Here is a 22226-nt window from a genome sequence, read left to right on the forward strand (position 1 = left end):
ATAGTCCATAGGCCACATGTGGCTCACTGAGGACATTTATCTGGCCTAATGGGTTTTTGCTGCTGCTTCCTATCCTGCTTAGCTAAAACTGACTCTTTCTGGGCCCATAGTGCATATATGTGGGATGTGCACCACACTCTCGACTCTTTCTTTCTGTCTCTTGGCTCCTTTTTTTGGTCTTGGACAGCAGGCCCATAGTTTCCATTGAAATACTGGTAAGTTTGTTGATTTAATTTTACTTATTCTTCATTTTGAATATTGCATTTATTCCTGATTTTTTTTGTTTGTTTGTTTTTGGGCCACACCTGGTGGTGCTCAGGGGTTACTCCTGGCTGTCTTCTCAGAAATAGCTCCTGGCAGGCACGGGGGACCATATGGTACACCGGGATTCGAACCAACCACCTTTGGTCCTGGATCGGCTGCTTGCAAGGCAAACGCCGCTGTGCTATCTCTTGGGCCCTATTCCTGATTTTTTTTTTACTTCAAAATAAAATCTGCAGTGTACATAGAAATTTGTTCATAGTTTTTTTTTTAAGTATAGTCCAGCCCTCCAATGGTCTGAGGGACAGTGAACTGACCCCCTGTGTAAAAAGTTTGAGGACCTCTGCTCTAGGCAAACCTCTCATTCTCACTTGTGGGGGTCTCTTTGAACCAACAGTAAGTAGAGAGCTCCAGAATAAATGACATGGGGCCTTGCCAATGAGGAGGTAGGTTTCAGGGTGCCAGGCCCATCATTGCTCTTACTTCATGAGTGAACTTAGAAGATTCTCCAATCAGAGGGCAGCTGGGGACAGGTCCAGCTTCTGCCCTCAGTTTGGGGCCCAGCTATGACTCAAGCACTTTGGGAAGGTGGGTTGTGGGCGAAGAAGCCAGTAAAAATCTTTGCAGCAGCTTCTTCGAACAAATGTCAACGAATTATGAGACCTTATGCCAATTGCTCTGAATGGCTTCAGAGCAAGTTCCAGGGATGGAACCTTAAAATAACAATCTTTACACCAATCACTACCCTTATGGCCAGCACCATGGAGCAGTGAGTCCATTCATTGTAATGGGCTGCTCCTTCCAAGGTGATGGAAGCAAATGAGTCCTTCTTAGGGGTTGGGTGATGGTGGTTGTTAAGCCTTTGGAGACTTTTAACTTATTACTGAAGCTCTTTAGTTATGAAATTTACCAGTGGGATGGGGTGAGTGTGTCTGTTTTATAGGATGAATCTTCTTAGAAGCAAGGATGGAGGAAGACTGATGGGCAGGGGTAAACCAGATGGCCCGCTAAGGACAGTTCTTATAGCCAGGTGGAAAGGAGAGGAGGGTGTATTTGTGGATGGGGGACACAGTAGAGAAAGTATGGAGAGAACATGGGGGGACTCAGGAGAGAACTCATAAGGGCCCAGAGTGAATGAGTGGCAGAAGCCTAGGGAGGAATAAAGTAGAGCTCAGGGCTGGAGCACAGAAAACAGGAGCTAGGCTGTAGGTCACAGTCATGGCAATGGTCAGTTTTGTGGTTACTTTATGCCTGAAACTCAACAACTAGTTCCAGTGCTTGTTCTTTCCTCTCCCCTCCCCTCCCTTCCTCTCCTTTCCTCTCTTCTCCTCTCTCCTTTCTCCTCCCCTCATGTCCCTTCCCCTCCCCCCATGTCCCTTCCTCTCCCCTCATGTCCTTTCCCCTCTCCTCTCTTCCGACTCACTAAACTCTCATTTTTTTTTAAATTAAATTTTATTATATTGAAACCACTGTGATTTACCAAGTCCTTCATAGTTGGGTTCAGACGTACAATGAATCGGAGCCAATCCCACTACCAGAGTTGACCTCCCACCACCAATGTTCCCTCGGTGCATCCCATATCACCCTTTGTCCCTCCAGCCTGCCAGTATAACAGGTCCATTTTAAGTTTAGATTGATAAAGTTTGGGTCTCTTGATTCAATTGTTGTTGGTTTTGGCTTGCATATTTAGTTCTGTCCTTTTTTTCTTTTATCTCCACCAATGCACCGCGTGGCCCCTGGCCCCCATACTTTCATATTTGTGTTTCTCTTCCTCCTCTCAGTTTTTTTTTTAATTCTTTAACTATGTTCACTCCTTACCCAGATGTTTGGAGTGTCCAGGATCAGACAATGATTTTGAATTTAACTGGCATCCAAAGAAAACAACGCTTCTCTCTCCCTGCCTAAGAGCAAAAAGATATGACATACAATAAACATAAGGAATGTTAGTGAATCCTCGTTTATCCTCAGGAGCTTATTAATTTTAACTTAATTTATTTTATTTTTGGTTTTTGGGTCACATTCGGCAGCACTCAGGGGTTATTCATGGTTCTACGCTCAGAAATCACTCCTGGCAGGCTTGGGGGACCATATGGGATGCCGGGATTCGAACCACCATCCTTCTGCATGAAAGGCAAATGCCTTACCTCCATTCTATATCTCTGCCCCCCAATTTTAACTTAATTTTATTTAAAAAATTTAGGACCCAGAGATGATATGTGTAGGGTATTTATTTGTCTCTCATTCAGCTGACCTGGATTCAATTCCCAGCACCACATGTTTCTCCAAACTTTGCCAGGAGAAATCCCTGAGCTCAGAGTCAGGAGGTAGCCTTGAGCATTGCTGGGGTGATACAAAAACAAAACAAAATGAAACAAAAACTTTTAGTGTATATCTGGGATTGAACCTAGGGCCTTACACAAGGAACTTTCTGTTTCCAAAAGCTTTAGACTGTTTCAACCTGTGTTGTGAAGAAAGTGTGTAAAATTCTTCCATTAACTCAGAGTTTGCCACAGTGCGTACCAGCCGGGCACGTTCCCTGAGCGGAATCCAATGGGGCACTGGAGTGATGAGGGGGTTTGTAACTTTAGGTGAAATTGGGGGAGATTCTGTTTGTGCATTTCAAGAAAGCAGATTTCCAGGGAGTGAGTGTGAGTGATTACTTTTTTTCTGAAAAAAGGAAAGTAGGTCAAATGCATTTGTGAGTCCCCCAGACTTAAACCATCTCTATTCCCCCCATTCCTTCCCCCTTGTGACATGTGTGAACTGTACCAGTGTTTCCACATTCCTGTCAGTACCCCATGTCATAGTCATGGATCGATTAGTTAAAACAACTCCCTGGATGCTTTGCACTCTCACATTTATCCACTTCATCCTAATGCATCAAGGCCTAAACTGACCTTTTAACAAGAGATGTGTTAGCAGGGAATTAAAAACATCGTCTGGTTCCATCCTGCCCCAGGACTGCTTCCAAAGCAGGCTGACCCAGGAGACCACCTACCTCCACATACTGAATGGGAGACTTTTCCAGAATCCTGTGCTGCACTGTCAAGACCTCGACTCAGATCCACAGTGGGGCTGTGCTTGGAAGGTCAAGCTGGAAGGCACTTCTCTCTTTGCAAACTGAGCCCAGCTACTCTTGCAGCTCAGAACTGTGAGGGCTGATTCCTGGCCAGCTCTGAGTTTGGTGCTTCCCCTTCTGCTCCATTGTCCACATGGGCATGCCAGAATGCAGGAACCTTTCACTGCCCAGCTCTGTTCCATGCATGGGAAAACCTAATGGAACAGATGTGGGGAAAGCCAGTACACCAGTAGCAATGTGAGTGTTGGCACATCTCCGTTCCCATGGAGAGACAGGAGGGCACATTTGGGGTATCTAAGAAGGTTCTCTAGGAGATAGAACCAAGGAAACACTTCAGAAGGTCATGGGGTCTCCATGGAAACAAACCCAAGATTCGACATGGAAACTGAGGCAAACACTGAATATGCCACCTTTTTTTTTTTTTTTGGCTGGAAATAATAAAAATGAATTGACATTTTCTGGATTGGTGGTTTTTGTATCCCAACTAGAGGACTAGAACATTGTTGGGAATTACTGAACAGTCACACACTGTCCCAATCCCCTTGTCCAATAGGAGATACCTTTTTGTTTTGTTTTGCTTTGTATTTTAAAATATAATTTGCTTTGTTTAAAAACCGTGGATCACATGGTTGGCATAGTTGATTGTAGTACCATTGTTTCAGGGTACGTGGGACCGAAATTATTTAAAAAAGGAAAAAAGACTGAAACTCAATCATAAACAACTTCATTACCATGGTATTTAAGTAAAAGGGGGAATAAAAAGAAAAGATATTACCCAATTCAGACATTTTTATTAGATTCTACATTAGCAGTTTATATGTATTTGCTTACCTGACCAGAAAAATAAGTTACCTCTTAACCTAAAATAAAAACAAAAAAAAAAAAGAAAAAAAAAGAAAGAGTACAGAAACAAGAAAATTGGTGAAAATTATTGTATCTTGCAATGGAGGTCCTTGAAATGTGTTTTTGTGCATGTATATGTATATTTGTGTTTGTATGTGTGTGTTTTAAGGTGTCTCTGCTATGTCTTATGGCAACTGATGTGGATTAAAATCTTATTAATCAGGGCCAACAGTTCAGCTATTGCTGGCTTCCAAGCAAAATCTTGTGGAGAGAGGGCTTGATGTTTCTCTTCTTTTAAAAGGAATATTTTATTGTTATTGAGATGGCCTGATTACACTGGTGTTGATCTTTATGTTTCTGCTGTACAAAGTTATTTTTTTAAAAACATAAAATACTATTTTTTGTTTTATTTCAGTATTCAAACCATACTCAGAGATGCTAGGGATAATTCCTAACTCTGAACTAGGGAATCACTCAGGATCAAACCTGGGTTGGCTGCATGCAAGGCTGTGCTATCTCTGCAGCCCCTGTACAAAGTTCCTATATCTCTGCCACCATCAAAGTGCCACCGCAGACCTTCTTCCCTGCATTGTTGCCATTTCTCATCTGTTACTTCTGATTACTCCTGGCTATATGCTCAGAAATCGCCCCTGGCTTGGGGGACCATATGGGATGCCAGGGGATCGAACTGCCGTCCATCCTAGGCTAGCGCTCGCCTTACACCCTGTACCACTGCTCCGGCACCATCTCAATTTCTTTGTCAGAGTCCAAGGGCTTATTTTCATTGACTTTTTATTTATTCCTTCATGTTTCATATAGAAATGCAATCGCGGAAAATATACATCAGCGAGGTTTGGAGATGCCCCCCAAAGGGAAAAGCTGCTCCGGTAAAGCGGGGAAAGTGGGGGGAGCTTCTGGGAGTGACAGTGCTGACAAGAAGGCTCAGTGTCCCAAAGGTGGTGGCAATGCAGTAAAGGTCAGGCACATTCTGTGCGAAAAACATGGAAGAATCATGGAAGCCATGGAAAAGTTAAAGTCTGGAATGCGATTCAATGAAGTGGCCACACAGTATAGTGAAGATAAAGCCGGGCAAGGGGGTGACTTGGGTTGGATGACCAGAGGCTCTATGATAGGACCATTTCAAGAAGCAGCATTTGCCTTGCCTGTGAGTGGTCTAGATAAACCTGTCTTTACAGACCCTTCAGTTAAGACTAAATTTGGTTATCATATTATTATGGTAGAAGGGAGAAAATAAAAGTGTATGAAAAGTTGAAAAAAAAAAGAAAAAGAAATGCAATTGCCCAATATTCCTTCTCCTTCTGACTTATTTCACTTAATGTGACTCCTGCTAGCGTCCCCCCACCCCATGTTGTGGCAAAGGCAAAATGTTATCTTTCCCTGTAGCCCTAGTGGTGTTTGTGTGCTTGTGAACCTGTTGGATCCCTCCTGTGATGCTGTTCCTGAACCACCTAGCAGATGGAACCTTGTAGAGCAATTGTTCTAGAAGCTTCTTATTTCCTGTGGAACTGTCACTGTGGGCATTCAGCAGACCCCAAGGCCCACTGCCACTCCTCACCCTATAACTGTTGTGTGGGTACCAGCTGTATCTGGGCTGTGAGGTCTCTGGGAGGGGACAGGACCATCGACCTCCCCGGACCCCCTAAGAAACATGTGGAGGTTCTGGCTTAGGATACCCCTCTTCCCATACCCCCAAGCATGCCTACTCCCTGGGCAGAGAGATTCAATTTCTTGCTGGGCTATTGAGGGGACCCAAGTCTTGAAGGGTCCATGGTAGGGCTGTTCAGGCCTTGCTTCCAGCTGGTGTGCTCCCTCTTGCCCCATGTGCCCCTTTGTGCTGACTGGTGAGCACCCCTTTCCTTGGGCAGCACTGGATGGGGCTTAGGCTGCCCCAGGGGTCCTGTATTCCCAGAATGCCTCTCTGGCCTCCCCACTCATTAAGTTGGGATTCGGCTATAGAAATCTCAGGAGACACAGATGAGGTGCCTTTCACTCCAGCCTGGGTGCCCCCTGGCTGTAGAAACTGAGAATGATGAACTAGCTTTCCTGTGCTCCCCACATGCCAGGGAAACCCTGGGGCATATGGCACCAAAGCCAACAGAGGCCTGTAGACCTTGGGAGAAGCTTTTACCTTTCCTTAAGGAACCCAGAGACCTAGGCTTGGGGGTTGCCACAATTCATCCTGTTTCCCCCTTTTCTTTTTTTTTTTTTTTTTTTTTTTTTTTTTTTTTTTTTTTTTTTTTTTTTTTTGGTTTTTGGGCCACACCCGGTAACGCTCAGGGGTTACTCCTGGCTATGTGCTCAGAAGTTGCTCCTGGCTTGGGGGACCATATGGGACACCGGGGGATCGAACCGCGGTCCGTCCAAGGCTAGCGCAAGCAAGGCAGGCGCACCTTACCTTTAGCGCCACCGCCCGGCCCCATGTTTCCCCCTTTTCACCTCCTATTCTTCCTCCTTATCCTCCTTCTCTCCTCTCCTCCACTTCTGTCTCTTCCTTTTCTTCTTCTCTTCCTCCTCTTCCTTTTCTCTTCTTTTCCTCATCCATTCTCCTCTTTCTTCCTCTTCTCTCTTCCTCTTTCTTTTTCTTTCCTCTTCTTTCTTCCTTTCTTTCTCCTCTTTTTTTCTTTTTCTTTTTTCTGTTTTTTTTTTTTTTTTTTTTTTTTGTTTTTGGGTCACACCCGGCAGTACTCAGGGGTTACTCCTGGCTGTCTGCTCAGAAATAGCTCCTGGCAGGCATGGGGGACCATATGGGACACCGGGATTCGAACCAACCACCTTTGGTCCTAGATCGGTTGCTTGCAAGGCAAATGCCGCTGTGCTATTTCTCCGGGCCCTTTTTCTTTTTTCTCTTCCTCTCCTCTCTCCTCCTTCTCTTCTTCCTACATTTCACCTCTTCCTCCACATCCTCCTCCTTTTCCTCCCATTTCTCTTTCATATCAGGCAGTATGTGAAGGCATTTCTGGATTTGTTGTTTGGGGATTACTCCCAGCCATGCCCAGGGTTGCAAATGGTCTCAGGGATCAAACCAGGTGTTCCTGTAGACAAAGCTTGGACTCATGTCTTTGAGGATCTCTCTGTCCCCCTGAAATCATCTTCCATGGGAGAAATCTATCTTAGATAGGGGGTGCACCCAGAAATAGGAGTACCCAAAGAGGGCTTTCTCCATCCTTTCATGTGAAGCTCCACCCTCTCTCCCTCATTCCCACAGCACCCACCCCTCCCCCATTTGACCCTGTGGCCATATCTGGCCTTTCCCTCCCAATCAGGCTGATGTGTATTTTGGTTGTTCCAGTCTCAGATAAGAACTCAGGGTGCAGTGGGCACCTCAACTCCACATAGATAGACTGCGATATTATGAAGGAGGCAAAGTGTAGAAAAAAATAAACTGGAACACGGAATGTGGGGCGCAAGAAAAGCAGCGGTCAGACCCTCGCTGCTTCTCTTTTGTTCTTATTGGGTTTCCAGCTCCATTCACTTCTCTTTGCGCTCTGCTGAGACACAGACAAGAAAGGTGGGCAGGAGAGGCGAGACAGAAGGTCCCACTGTTTGAGCCCCTCCAAGACTCACCAAGCCCCCCACCTTGTGCAGAGAGGGGGGAGGAACACTGACCTCTTGTCTAGGACTCTGCCAGCCCTTCGTGTTCCAAAGCTGGGCCAGATTTCTGCAACCTCCAAAGGACTGACGGGGGCAGGAGGGAGATGGTGTACCCCCTCCTCTTGGACACAGCTCATGCCACCTCTTTCCTTGGGCAGAGCCGGGCAGAGGAGCGCCAAGGGGAGAGGCACATCCGGCATTCGCGTATCGCCCTGGTGTGGCGTTGCTTTGCAGAGGAAAACAAACAGGAGCAGAGCGAAGCCGTACATATGTTAAATTCACATCAGTAATAAAGATTAAGTAGAAGTTAATAGCGTCCCAGTCATGCTTGTGGAGGTAATCTCCTTTCTGAAAATTCAAAATTAGATTTGGAGGATCGAAGCAAACAGGGAGGTGAGACTTGGGCGTAATATTTTAATCAAATTGTCATGAGTGAGTGGATACAATTAAGAATTCTGTCAGTCACTGTGCAGAGCCCCTTTTGTTAGGCCTTGGTGGCAGTGGGGCTCCTGGCCATCCTGGGGGGGAAATTAAACTTGACCTTTTCTAGCTCTTCATTTTTGACGACCCTCTCTCTGGCTGGGTCTTGCTGGTCAGATTGCCTTTTTTTTTTAATTAAAAAATGTCTGAGTGTGTGCTTATGTGAGTGTATATAGGGCTGATCACATATGTACATGTGCATATATGTAAACAAACATGTGTGGGATGCAATCATGTCATATGTCCAAGCTAACCAGGCAGCGAGAAAGCAGAAATTGGCGTCACACACAGGATTCATTACACAGAACAATAGTCCAGCGAAGAGGGCACTTGCTTTGCACACACGGCTGGTCCGGGTTTGATCCCTGGCATCCCTTGGGGTTCCTTAGAGCTCACCAGGAGTGATTCCTGAGTGCAGAGCCAGAAGTAAGCACTGAGCACAGCTGGGTGTGGCCCCCAAACAAACAACAAAAAAGAAAACAAGCCCCCAAACACCCAGGATTTCTGCTATTATGCTGGCAACAAAACTAGGCCAACAGCCCTTTGTATACTGGTCATTTTTCATTGCCACCAAAAACACAGCGTCGTGTGTGTCACTGTCCAAGCACTTAGATGACCACAGGCAGGGCTCACTCAATGAGGAGACATGCTGGGAGCTGGCTGATGTCACCTAGGCAGGGACAGAGGAAGTGGCAGCAAATGTTTGCTGACTCAGACCTCAACGTCCCAAGGCAGGATGAGGAGTTTAGTCGCACATTCTGCTGCCTCTCCCCAGAGCCACTGCTGGTTTCCAAAGTCTCGTTTATTTATTTATTTTATTTGTGGCATGGTTTGGGCCTTACTTGCATGCTTTGGGCTTTCTCCTGACTCTGTGTTCAGGGGCCACTCCGACTGGGGCTCAAGGGATCTTGGGTTAGGGTGCAAGACAAGTCCTTTCCCACTGTACTATTCCTCCTGTCTTGTGAATAATTGTTCCACATGGGGGGAAAAATCATACCCTTTCCTTCGTCTCTTTAGAAAATATCTATTTATTTTGAACTCTGAGCTGAGGGTGGGGATCGAGGGAGGGAGTTCACAGGGAGAAATGTGGCAAACATTGCTTTTCTTTTTTTTTCTTTCTGCGACAACAGTGCAGCATCTCTTATTTATCAGTGATTATAAATCAATAAGAGGAGTGTGCAGTTGCAGACGTCAACATGCATGCATGCAAAGGATCTGACATGGAATTTATCATTTTCAGCAGATTCAAGTAGAATGGAGGCTGAAAAATTAAAAAAAAATGTTCTTTCCCCTCCTTTTCAGGCTGCGTCTGCCTTTCCCACCTGCCTTGTGCTAGGAAGTCAGACTCAGGAGATGGTCTGACATCAGTCTCCCCATGGCTTATTTTCCCCTTTTGTTATGGGACAGCCACATACACCACTTCTGTTCACCCTCTACTCGTAGGACCATTTTGAGGCCAAAGACCCTTATTATTATTATGACTTTAAAAAAATTTCCAATCAACTAACATTCCTACTGTATTTGTGACATCCCAGCCATTGTGTGTGTGTGTGTGTGTGTGTGTGTGTGTGTGTATGTGTGTTAACACTGAAAACAAGCCTTCTGTTAATTCAGCAATAGCACGCTCTACATGCAAAAACAACAACCAAAAAAGGTATCAGTGGCAAGTCGGCTCAGGAGGGTGGGTACCAACCCTGCAGCAGCGCCATGGGGGTTGGGGAGGAAATCTGGATCCAGATGCCTGGCATTGCATTTCTCCCCCCTTTTCGTCAGGAATTTAGCCGGTGAAATATAGCGGCCCCCGGCCCAGGCCTGCTCGCCCCAGCAATATGCTGCGATCAATCAGATTTGCATAACTAAACTGTCTGCGCGCGCGCTCCGCTGCCCAGGTGCAAGGCCATTTGCATATAGAACAGTGAGGCGGTCTCAGGAGTCACTTCAGACCCCAGCGACTGCTGAGCCCGCAGTCCACACAGCCCAGGAAATGAAATTGGAATGACACACACACACAAAACAGAGAACAGGAGAGAAAGGAAAAAAGGAAATGCTCACGGGCAAGTGTGCAATAGGCATTGCCCTGAAAAGGTTATAGGGACAACACAACAACAGTTTCCCAATGCAGGAACTGTCCACCCCTGCTCCATGGAAGTGCTGCACCTCTCACCCCTGCAGAGAGAGGTGGGAAGGCAGTGGAAGGGGGCTGAGACCCCTGGTGTTCCCTGGGTTCCCTGAGTCTGGGCCACAAGGGCGGAACCCAACCAATCTTTTTATTGGAAAGATGATGAGCTCGGGCCTGAATTTGTTGAAGGGAATTTTCTCAATGGACAGAACATCTGGTCTGGGGGTGTGGTAATGTGTTGGCTGCACGGGGTCAGGCTTTTTTGGTTTTGTTTTTGGGATATATGTGGCAGTGCTCAGGGCTTACTTCGGGCTCTGCACTCAGGGATTACTCCTGGTGTACTCTGGGGGATCATATGGGATGTCCGGGATTGAATTTGGGATTGAAGTCGGGCTGGCCACATGCAAGGCAGATACACTCCCTTCTATACCTGTACATGGCTCTGGCTCCTGGCAGGTCTTTTGATATTGGTGAATGAACAATGAGCCTCTCTCTGAGCACCAAACCCTGCCCTGGAAAGGGACTTGGTCAGCAGTCAAGGTTCCATTTTTTGATCCTGGGTGTCAGGTGAGCTAGGGTGATGCCAGAAGGCCAGAGAGAGGACAGGACATGCCTAGAAGGATCCCTGAGGCCTTTATGTGCTTCATCCAGGCCCTTCCAAGAACCCTGGGCTCATAGGGTACTTGAGAGCTGCTCCTGTGACCAGGGCAGCAGAAGGGACAGGCTGGACAGAGTCCTGAACACTGAGAAGCATCTCTTCTCCTTGTCCCCACCCTTGGTCATTGGTCCAGTGAAGATGCAGCTACTTCCTGCTCCTTGGGAGTGACCCCAGAAAGCATAGTTTGGGGGGTGTCATGTAGCTAAAAGTCTCTATTTGCCAAACTCCTCTATGGATACTCTGCCGTAACAAAAAAGCCCCACATCCCACCTGGTCAGGTGATGTCTCCCCTCTTCTCTCCATTACACCCCAATTCCCTCACTGGGAGAACCCCTGTTCTTCCTTAGAACTTTCTGCCACCTAAATTCCGAGATGTAGGTTCTCCAGCTGCTCTGCCCATGGGGCCCCTTCACTGCACTGTACTGATGACACAACCAGCCTAAGAAGAACCCAGAGAGGTCTGTGGTGCTGCAAACACCCCATATCAGAAGTGACTCAGTGTTGGGGATCCCCCAGACCCTGGCTGACCACTTGATCTGCTTGGCCAGTGTCTGCTCACACCTTCAAGGGGCCAGAAGAAATTGTCTGCTGTAGTGGCAGGCTAGGAGGTGGAAAACTGAGGGAATTGGTGGCAGAAAGTAGACACCAGTGAAGAGAGAAGTGTAGGAACATTGTATGCCTAAAACTCAGCCATCAATACTTTATAACATCCTATCTCAAGGTGATTCAGTTTAAAAATAAAAAAGAAAATTCTGGGTTTTACTACCAAACTATATTGGCCCCTGGAAATCTGGCCATGTTCACTGTTCGAGTGTCCTCCCATCTGGAGGGATCAGAAATGACATTTCACAATGAAGTTGATGGCAGTGATGGTGCCCAGTGTTCAGGATGGAGTTAAGCTTTTAACAGCTGCGTTCTCTCTGGATCTGAGAAGTTCTAAGAGGGAAGCATCTTTGTAGGCCTTTAAGTGGACATATGCTGATGCTTTGGGAAGGGACTGCTGGTTAAGCTGGCCACATAGTCTCTGGCCAGCAGGAGTTTCTTCTCTACCAAAGCATGAAGGAGTGTTGGAGTAACTGGTTTTCACTCTATTCAGGATAATTCTCCATTGCTTGTTCTAGTCACTAGTTCTAGGACTGGAACTACCACTGGGAGTACCACCCTACCCTCACCTGTTCTTCACCTAAGAGCATGGTCCTACTCTTCCCAATAAAGACCTTGTGTCACAGGGAGAAGCTGCTTGCAGTCTCAGTTCCATAGTTAAGCTATCTGTCTGCTGATATCTTTTGCCAATTAATGGAAAGCTTGTGGTGGAAGTTTCCTGAACCCATTTTATTCTTTTCAACCTTGTGTGGATTACTTCCTGTGTCGGTGTTTGCTTTCAGATGTGTGTGTGTGTGTGTGTGTGTGTGTGTGTGTGTGTGTGTGTGTGTGTGTAAGGCTTGCTGGGGTTAAAAATCAGGCAGTCCCTAGGAGAAGGGCTGTCCTGATTGTAGACATGGGATGATGGTGGGAGCTGTGAAAGAATAGGATGTTTGCAGGATGATGTTTGCCCACATGCAGGACATTTGCCCAGATCATGAGTCATGAGGACCAGGACTGACTTCAGGAGAACAGCAAGATATCAGCCCAGACCATAAGTCACAAGACTGACCACAGGTGAGATACTGCCTGGGCTGTTTGTAGGGTCAATGGAAAATCTTTAACTTGACTAAGGACGTGTCAGCACATACCTCTTCCACTTCTTGCCAGATGCAAGCTAGATAAATCATGCTCCCTCAGGCTGTAGAAGGGTGTGACTCTGGCAGCCTCTGGAGAGACTGTTAGACCCACCTGGGAGCGCACCCTAATAAAGACCTCAGTCGGTCAAATCTGTCTCTACTTGTTACTCTTCTATCCTGCCACCTTTCTGGCTGTATGCATCTAATAACACCAATGGAAACAGACCCTTCCTGGAACAGTGCCTGACTCTTTGATATCATGTAGAAATAAATCTCTCAGGGCTGGAGATAAAGCTCAAAGAAACCTGGATAACTAACTCCTTGGCACTACTACATCAACCCCTGAGCAATGTTGGACTTGCCTTCAGAGGAGCACTGAGCTGGGGAGTAGTTCCTGAATACCGTTGGGGATGCCCCACCGCCAAATCTCCCAGAATCTTATTTTTCACTCACGAGTCCTACTTAGATAGGGGTTCCCATATAAGCCCCCATGAGAGAAGTAGGAGAGAAATCTTCAGCCCCAGTGTCTCAGCCACCTTCCGTGGGGAGATCTGTCCTGCTCATTGCTCATTTGGGGGTGCAAGCCCCAGAGGGCCTTTGAAAGGGGACTTTATCCCCTCCTCTTCCTCTTGGATGCGTTTTCTCCTCCTCTGGGAACTGGGATGAGCCGAACATGAGTTCTCCTCTAATGAATATGAATCAGGTCCAGAGAAGGACACTATATCCTGCTTCTCACCCCTCCCTATCCAGCCCTCCTCCACGTGCTTATGGTACACGCAAATGCCTTGGGGTGGGGGTGGGCTGGGGTCAATGTCCCCCTGGGTTTGAATGTCACTTGTTGTCAGGCCGGCATCCTGTGTGGTTCCTATGGCAACAGTGGTGCATGCAGGGGAGGCCCCCCGCACCTGTAATCTCCGTGAAAAGGGCAGTGAGGGGGTGCTCCGGCTGCTGCCTTTGTTTCTCCTGATGGATTTGAGTGTAACCTTGAAACCGGGGAAATAAAGGGCAGAGAACACGAAGGGCAAATGCGTGTGGGTGCGCCGGGAGCTGGAAGCATGGGGGCTCCTGGTCCAGGCTGCAGGGACCAGGGGTTGGGAGCTGTAAATCTGGGGTGTCCCGAGCACCTGCTGGTAAAATAAAACACCAGCAGGGAAGAGGGAGAACAAACATTGCCTGGAATTTCTGGGTTTGTTTTTGTTCTGGGGCCACATCCCCCCCCCCCCCATGCTCAGAGCTGACTCCTTGCTTGGTACTCAGGAAATCATATGGGATGCCGGGGATGAATCCAGGGCAGTTGTGTGTAAGGCAAGCACCCTCTCTGCTGTGCTATCTCTCTGGTCTACTGTTTGGGGTTTCCTGTGAAGCAGATGGAGGAGGAAGCAGGTGTGGAGAGAGTTATGGGGGAGCGGGAGCCCTTGTTGATCTACAGTGGGGGCAGGTGGGCTGTTTGGAGGAGAAACGTTGACCCAAAGCCAGTATCTGTCACAGAAACAAAGCAGAAGATACCTGCCTACATCTCTGTCTGCTTCTGGACCAGAAAGCCTGAATCTGGAATGGGAAGTCCCATGTCTGCAGGGGTAAAAAAATGCAAGAAAAGAGAAAAACAAACTTTGATCCAAAGTCAGTATCTGTCACAGAAACAAAGCAGAAGATAGATACCTGCCTACATCTCTGCTTCTGGACCAGAAAGCCCGAATCTGGAATGGGAAGTTCCATGTCTGCAGGGTTAAGAAAATGCAAGAAGAGAGAAAAACAAGGCACCTGAAGGGTGGGTACTGCATGGCGCATTGGCACAACTCCCTATCCATGTTTTCAGGGTTTTGGCAAGGGATCTGAAAAGCAAGGGGCTATGGGGTTTCCTGGGTTAAGAGAAGGCACTTTCATACCCCTCACTCCTGGCCAGGGGAGAGGCTCTGGGGGGCCCGGAATTCCTTTGAAAAGCAAGGCTGAGAGCCACTTTCCCCCATGTCCATCTCTAGATCTTGTTCCCAATTAGGGTGTCACTCCTGGGTCTCCTTCTTTGGCTACGGGGCTCCCTCACCCCCCCTCCCCATCTATTGCAGGTACTGAAGGCAGCAGATGGGTTATAGGCAGACATGTTTATGATCAGTTCGGATCCAGATCCCTGGGGATCTATCATACTTCTGCATTGAAAAGTCTTTGCTGGAGATCTATCTCTTGGGGGGCAGCAGAGAAGGACCCCAGTTCACCAGGTCATGCCTTCTGACATGCTGTGAGCACTCATGCATGCTTTGCATGCACGATACTGTCTCCATCCACTTTGTAGAAAAGGAAAACTGACTCCCCATGTGGGACTCACTGGCTCCTGGTACCCTGTGGTACCAGGGTACAAATATCTATCTTGTATTTTTTCTCAGCTGCAATGCAGCGGAAGCCCCATCTAGAGCTGGTTTTGTGCAAGTGACGTGTACCTACGGGAGCATGAAGACAAGGAGCTGAAAGACACTCTTTTCAGCGATGCTGGAAAGAAGTTGATGTCCAAGTTGTCTCCAGTGGGTGCTGCAATTCTACAGCATGGGCACCTCTATTCACTGAAGTTCTTAGCCAGGAAAGGGAAGAAGGCTAGGTCAATGGCTAAAGAAGTTGTGGCCCATATACATGATGGAATAATAGGGTGCAATTTTAGACAAAGTCAAATCATGGAACTTGAGGCAAGTTGGGTGGAATTGGAAGGTGTTGTGAGGAGTGAAATAAATAAGCCAGGGGTGGAAGGACACATGTAGGTTGTTCTTATGCATCTGTGGGATCAAGAGTGTGGATAATACTTGGGGATAAACGATCTCAGATATGAGACTACAAATTTGGGAGGGACACATATACACACTAGGTTGTAGGTGTTGCAGGTGTAGAATAGAGGCAGAGGGTCTGAAGCACATGGGTGGTGATATGAAACATTACTGCACAAAAATAGAAACTGTCAATCAACAAGATTGAAATGAGAGATGGGAGGGGAAAATATCAGGCCAAGGTGACACAAGGACAGGGTCACAGGCACTATGGTAGGCAGTAGCTTTGTACACAAGTACCAGAAACTTGCACACTTAGGTAACCCTATCACTTAAGCTATAATAAATATAAAATACAAACCACCAAAACTTATGCATTGCAGAACACTAGAGCTGGGACTCTTGCAGCTAGGGACACTGGCGTCTCTGGGCTATAGTGAGAGAGATAGAGGGCTCTGCTCTGGAGTCTAATGATGGGGAGTTTCTAGGCTGTTTGTCACCCCAGCCTTGCTGGCAAGGGTGAGATGATGGCTTGGGGGAGGAGAGTCCATTTATCTGTTTCGCTCCCACAATCTAATTGGAAACATGGAATTACCACTTAAGACTGCTACGAACAGCGCATCTTGAAGCTATGAAGCTAAAATGAACTGTAGAGTTACTTCCAGTAGCTGAGCGCCCTGATGCTGGCGAGAGGTTTTATTGGAAATTAGAAAATGAAAATGACTGATCAATGCAATCAGAATGCAATGAATGGGGGTTCGAAGGCACAATGGGCAAATGTAACTCAGAACCAGTAGGTCCTCGTTACCTTCCTCCTCACACTCAGACACAGGTACCAAACAAAGAGTACCTTGCTGAGGCTGGAGAGGCAGTTGGTAAATCTGGCGACAGGAAGCAGGCTTGGTGGTGGTGGTGGGGAGCCAGGCAGAAGAAAGTGGAGACCCTGAGAGAAGAGAAGCAGATGAATAAATTGAGACTTTGAGAAGGCAGAGGAGGGGCTTCTGTCAGCCTGGGTATTGGGGGGGTCTGTTTTCTTAGTTGGTCAAGTCAGGTCATACCTTTATGAACTTTATTTATTCATTATTGCCATGTTGATAGAACTCAGGGATTTCTCAAGGTATTGGGGGACCAATAGGTCCACACAAGAAGGGCCTGGCGTGCAATCTGTGACTGAGAGCCTGCTCTCTCTCTCTTCCTGGAACCCCATTTTCTTATCCCAGACTCCCATTTTCTAATCTGAAACTCACTTTCTCATTCTGGTCCCCATTTTCTCATCCAAAACCCTAATTCCCTCGTTCTAGAATTTCACTTTCTCTTCTTTCTTCTCTACTTCTACTTCTTTTTCTTTTATTCTTCTTGTTCTTTTTCTTTCTTTTCTTCTTGTTCTTTCTCCTCCTCTTCCTCCTCCTCATTTTCTTTTGTCTTTTCTTTCTTCATCATATTCTTCCACCTCCTCTTTCTCTCTTTCCCCTTATACTTTTTTAATCTTCTTTTTTCTACTTCTTCCTTCTATTCATTCCTTTTACTCCTCCTTCTTTTAATTTTTCCTATTATTTTTAGTGATGGGGATTGAACCCAAGACTTCACACATTCAAAGCAAGTGCTCTACCACTAAGCCTCACCTCAACCTGATTTCTTAGAGGCATACACTCTTTTCACAATATCACGCCCCTTTAATTTTTCTCTAATTATGCCAGAGATAACTCCTTATGATATACAGACATCACCTACTCTTTTTATTCATTTAACTTGTCAGCTGGTCCATATCATACCATACCATACCATATCATACCATACCATACCATACCAGTTGGCTGATAGTGGTTGATTTCAGGTGTGTGGAGTTTTAAAAATGATTTTTTAGCTCACTTCTAAAATTTTTGCAAGACTTTTTAGTATACTGACCTAAGGATTTATGATTCTTCTTTCCTTCCCTCCCATTGCCCAATTTTTTCAAGCATATATTTTCTTCTTTCATGTTCAATATATTTTATACACTGCTCCCAATTCATTGTAAAGTTGTTTGGGAAATGATCACTTGGGTTTTCAGCTAAGTATTGAATGTGTGTTGAGAGTCTGTTGGATGCCAGGAAGAACTAGTGACACTCAAGATTATTCCATCACAGTCCAGCAGTCTGCCTCATACCACCACCCTAGTCCCTCCCTACCCCGTTATCTTGTCCCATCATTCTCAAAAGTCTCTTTTTGGGTTGGGAGCTGTCATAAATTCAGCCCAATCATACTTTTGTTAGTAGGTGAATGTCTTGACAAATCTTTTCTCCCAAAGCCATGTCCTCCTCACCTTCTTCTCTTGTTGGGCTTTTGTAGAGAATCATTGATCTTGATAACTGTTCTTCAACTTTTTCAGTGTTTGCATATTCAGTTTTTATATGCTAAGACCATCATATAAAGTAGATCTGCCGAGACGCATAAATGTTTGGATGACTGGGAGTGACTGTGTTTAGATGATTTTCTGCATTTCTCCAGTTTCTCAGAAACTTTTAGTAGACCCAAACAAAGCCCCTTTTTAGTCAAGCCATTAGATTTGAGTCAAATCTGAATGCCATTGCCTTTTAATTGGAGGATATCATTCAGTTATATTTAATATAATTATTGTGGTAATAAGTCAATTATCCTTCCAGTCCTCATCTCTATTGTCTCTGGGCATTATTACCATACTGTCTTTTATTTTTCTTAAATACCACAGATGAGTGAGTCTACTTTGTGTGTGTGTGTGTGTGTGTGTATTTCTTTTTTTTTCCTACATCATGGTTTATTTTGAAGGTGGTACATTTTTTTTATATATTTTATTTAAATACCTTGATTAAATACATGACTGTGTTTGGGTTTCAGTCATGTAAAGAACACCACCCATCACCAGTGCAACATTCCCATCACCAATGTCCCAAATCTCCCTCCTCCCCACCCGACCCCCACCTGTACTCTAAACAGGCTCTCCATTTCCCTCATACATTCTCAATATTAGGACAGTTCAAAATGTAGTTATTTCTCTAACTAAACTCATCACTCTTTGTGGTGAGCTTCCTGAGGTGAGCTGGAACTTCCAGCTCTTTTCTCTTTTGTGTCTGAAAATTATTATTGCAAGAATGTCTTTCATTTTTCTTAAAACCCATAGATGAGTGAGACCATTCTGCGTTTTTCTCTCTCTCTGACTTATTTTACTCAGCATAATAGATTTTGTGTACATCCATGTATAGGAAAATCTCATGACTTCATCTCTCCTGACAGCTGCATAATATTCCATTGTGTATATGTACCACAGTTTCTTTAGCACTCATCTGTTGTCTGGAATGTAGATTGTCTCCAGATTCTTGCTATTGTAAATAGTGCTTCAATGAACATAAGTGTGCAGAGGGAAGCTTACCGCAAAGAGTGGTGAGTGCAGTTAGAGAAATAACTACACTAACAACTATAATGATAATGGTAGCGAATGAGAGAAATAGAATGCTTGTCTCAAAGATAGGTAGAGGGTGAGGGTGGTGGTGGGAAGGTTGCACTGGTGAAAGGAGGGTGTACCTTTTATGACTGAGACTCAACTACAATCATGTTTGTAACCATGGTGCTTAAATAAACATATTGTTATTAAAAAAGATGATGATGTGGTTATATATGAACACACAAAAAGACAAACTCCATATATATGGTCAAAGGAGCTGAGAGCAAGAAATGAATATGGCTCTTCAACAAGTGGAGTTAGAAGAATTGGATAACCAATTGTAAGAAATTAAAGCTAGGTTCATAACCCACATCATATACAACAATCTATTTCAGAGTGGGTCAAAGGCCTGGAGATTAGACCTGAATATATAAAGTACATTGAGGAAAATATAGACAGAATAAAAAAAGTAAATTATATTGCTATTTATTTTCCATTTGTTCTATCTGCTTCCTGTTCCTCTTTTCTTCATTTTTAAAAAGCGTTTTGGGGGCTGGTGGGATAGCACATAGAAAAGGTGTTTGTCTTGAACATAGGTAACTTGAATTTAATCCCTGACACCCATATGGTCCCCTGAGCATCAACAAGTGTGATGCCTAAGCACAGAGCCAGGCATAATAAGCGTTGTGCACTACTGGATGTGGTCCTAAAACAAGATCCGAAACACATTATTTTGGATTATGTATTTGATTTTCTCTCCAACATTGACTCTTCATCTTTACCTCTTTGTATTATTAAAAATGACTGGTTGAGGGGCTATAATAGGCCTCTTTAATTTACTGCACATCATGAATTAATGTTACCATGCTTCACATACATTGTGAGAAACTTATAGAATAAATTCTCTTCATTATTTTTATGTACTTTGTGTTATGATAGTAATTGTTCTTTTACAGTGGTACAGATGACACAGCACCAGGCTATTAATTTTGCTTTTAGATATTAGCTTGTAAGGAAATGAAGAACTAAGCAAACTTAAAAAAAAATACATACCCAAGTATTTGTCATTTCTGGGACTTTTCTCTCCTTCATGTAGATTCTAGATTCCATCTTATTTAACAAATTGTTCTTGTTAAAGAAAAAGACAGGACTGGAGAACTAGTTGAACAAGTAGAGCACGTGACTTCCATGTGGGAGGCCTGGGTTCATGGTTTTCCAGCACCACTCATGTGAGATGCCCAGTATTGTTTGGTTCCCTGAAAACTGCTGAAAGTGACCTCAGAGCACAGAACTAGGAATAGCCCTCAAGCAGCACCAGATATGGCTCCAAAAGAATAGATATATTAAAAGAATTGTTTTTGAGTTCTTTTTTTGTAGTGAGCCTTCTTATACAGTGTTTATATGAATTTTTTCAAGATACCTTTTGGGGATATATAAACCTTAATAGGTAAATTTCCTTCCTTCTCCTTAGCATTTTTAGAGCTATAACTCTATTGCATTCTGGTTTGCATTATTTCTAAGAGGACAATAGTCATCCTTGCCACTGATCCTCTCTAAGTAATGAGGTTTTTTTTCCTTTGGCTGCTTCTAAGATTTTCTCTTTATCCTATTTTCAGCAATTGATTGTGATATGCCTGGAAGTGTGTTTATTGTTGACAGTGTATGGGTTTATTCTGCTTGGAGTCTGTTGAACTTAGAATATGAGTTGGCATTTAAAAAATGTTTAGAAAGTTGGCATCATTATCATTTCAAACATGTTTTCCACTCTGATCTCTCTTCTCTTTTGGAAACTCTTCTAGATGTATATTATACAGCTGACATTGTTTCACATATCATTTAGACTCTGCTCATATGTTTCAACTTTTACTCCCTGCGTATCAGTTTTAAAAGAGGTGTGTCATAGACATGATCTACTTTTATAGTATTTTTTTTAAACAAGAGAGATAATCTCATACTACTCCTCTCATGATGGATAGAAAAAGAGATTTTCTTCTATCATTAGTAACTGTGCCTCAATTCTATAACAATATTAAAACCCACTCTTCCTTGGTCAAAAGTCAGTGGTCATTATTTGCAAGTCATATACCAGTTGGCCAATGTCTTTTTTTCTGGTTATGTTTTGGCATGATGGATACTGGCTTGATATGGAATCTTAGAGAGGTGTACAGTAAAGATTTCATATTAGAAGTTGTGAGCAGGAATGGGTGAAGGATGTTATAAGGTTATAAATGTTAGACTGCTTTTCCTTCCTGAGGTTCCCCTTCGAGTGGGCAAACATCTATTTGGGCAATACCCTTGCTTTCTTATTTTTTATTTAGCCTTCTCTCAAATGGGTAGAATGTATTATCTAATTAGTGCAGTTGGGACCAATGACCTGCTGTGTGTGTGTGTGTGTGTGTGTGTGTGTGTGTGTGTGTGTGTGTGTTTTCTTCTCAGCTCTGGGGGATCTTGGTGATCTGGTTTAATCAATACTGAACAGAGAGGAAGACATTAGAAGTCAATACATTTTAGAACTCCAAATTGTTGCTTAAACAACTTTGATTTATTCTTACTTTTCTTCTTTCACCATGCCAATGGCCTTCTAGAAAGTAAAGCTGGAAGCGCTATTACCTTAGGTCTTTGTTGTTTTTTGCTTGTGATATAATGAGGAGAACGAAGAAATAGGAAAAGCTCATGAGTCCCCCTAGACCACCTCAAAATCTCTGAGAATAGCTTACTCCATTTTCATGTGGATTCTTTCCAGAGACATCCAGAGCCAGTGGGATGGCTCATTAACATAATACAGAAAACCCACATGGCAGATACCACTGGTATGGTCGATGGCTGACACCAACGACTTATTGAACAAGTGTGGAAGCAAAAGGGGCTTGTAGTATGCCAGGAATTGGGGGAGCCAGGCTGGGGTGAGAAAATCAGCCAAAAAACTGAGATCTGTAGTATGGTTGTAGAGAATTAGGAGCTCAAGCTGCTACATGGGATACTGACTCCCAAACATTCACAGAGTTCTGATCAAGGCCCCAAAGAGACCTTGCACCAAGGTCAGATCATTCTGGACTCTGATTCTCTGCTTCGATTTTAAATATCATCTGGAAAATCCTTTTTATTTTGTTTTGGGGCTAGATCTGGTGATGCTCGGGGCTGACTCCTGGCTCTGTGCTCAGAAATAATTTTTGACAGAGCTCAGGGGACCTAATGAGATGTTGGGGACCAAACCTGGATTGGCTCCGTACAAGGCAAGCACCCTATTTGTCAGACTATTCCCATTGCCCTCTGGCAAATGTTTAATCCCACCGTGTGTGAGAGCTCATC

The 22226-nt window shown here is 44.7% G+C and overlaps 1 protein-coding gene across 1 annotated transcript; it reads left to right on the forward strand.

The window, feature by feature from the left end:
• The first annotated feature begins 5042 nt into the window (after nt 1-5042).
• Nucleotides 5043-5438, forward strand: LOC126003620 (peptidyl-prolyl cis-trans isomerase NIMA-interacting 4-like). Its single transcript, XM_049769908.1, has one exon. It carries the CDS (start codon nt 5043-5045, stop codon nt 5436-5438), a length of 396 nt encoding a protein of 131 aa, XP_049625865.1.
• The last annotated feature ends 16788 nt before the right edge of the window (nt 5439-22226 follow it).

Source organism: Suncus etruscus, chromosome 3 (genome assembly GCF_024139225.1).
Source record: "Suncus etruscus isolate mSunEtr1 chromosome 3, mSunEtr1.pri.cur, whole genome shotgun sequence".
Lineage (NCBI taxonomy): Eukaryota > Metazoa > Chordata > Mammalia > Eulipotyphla > Soricidae > Suncus > Suncus etruscus.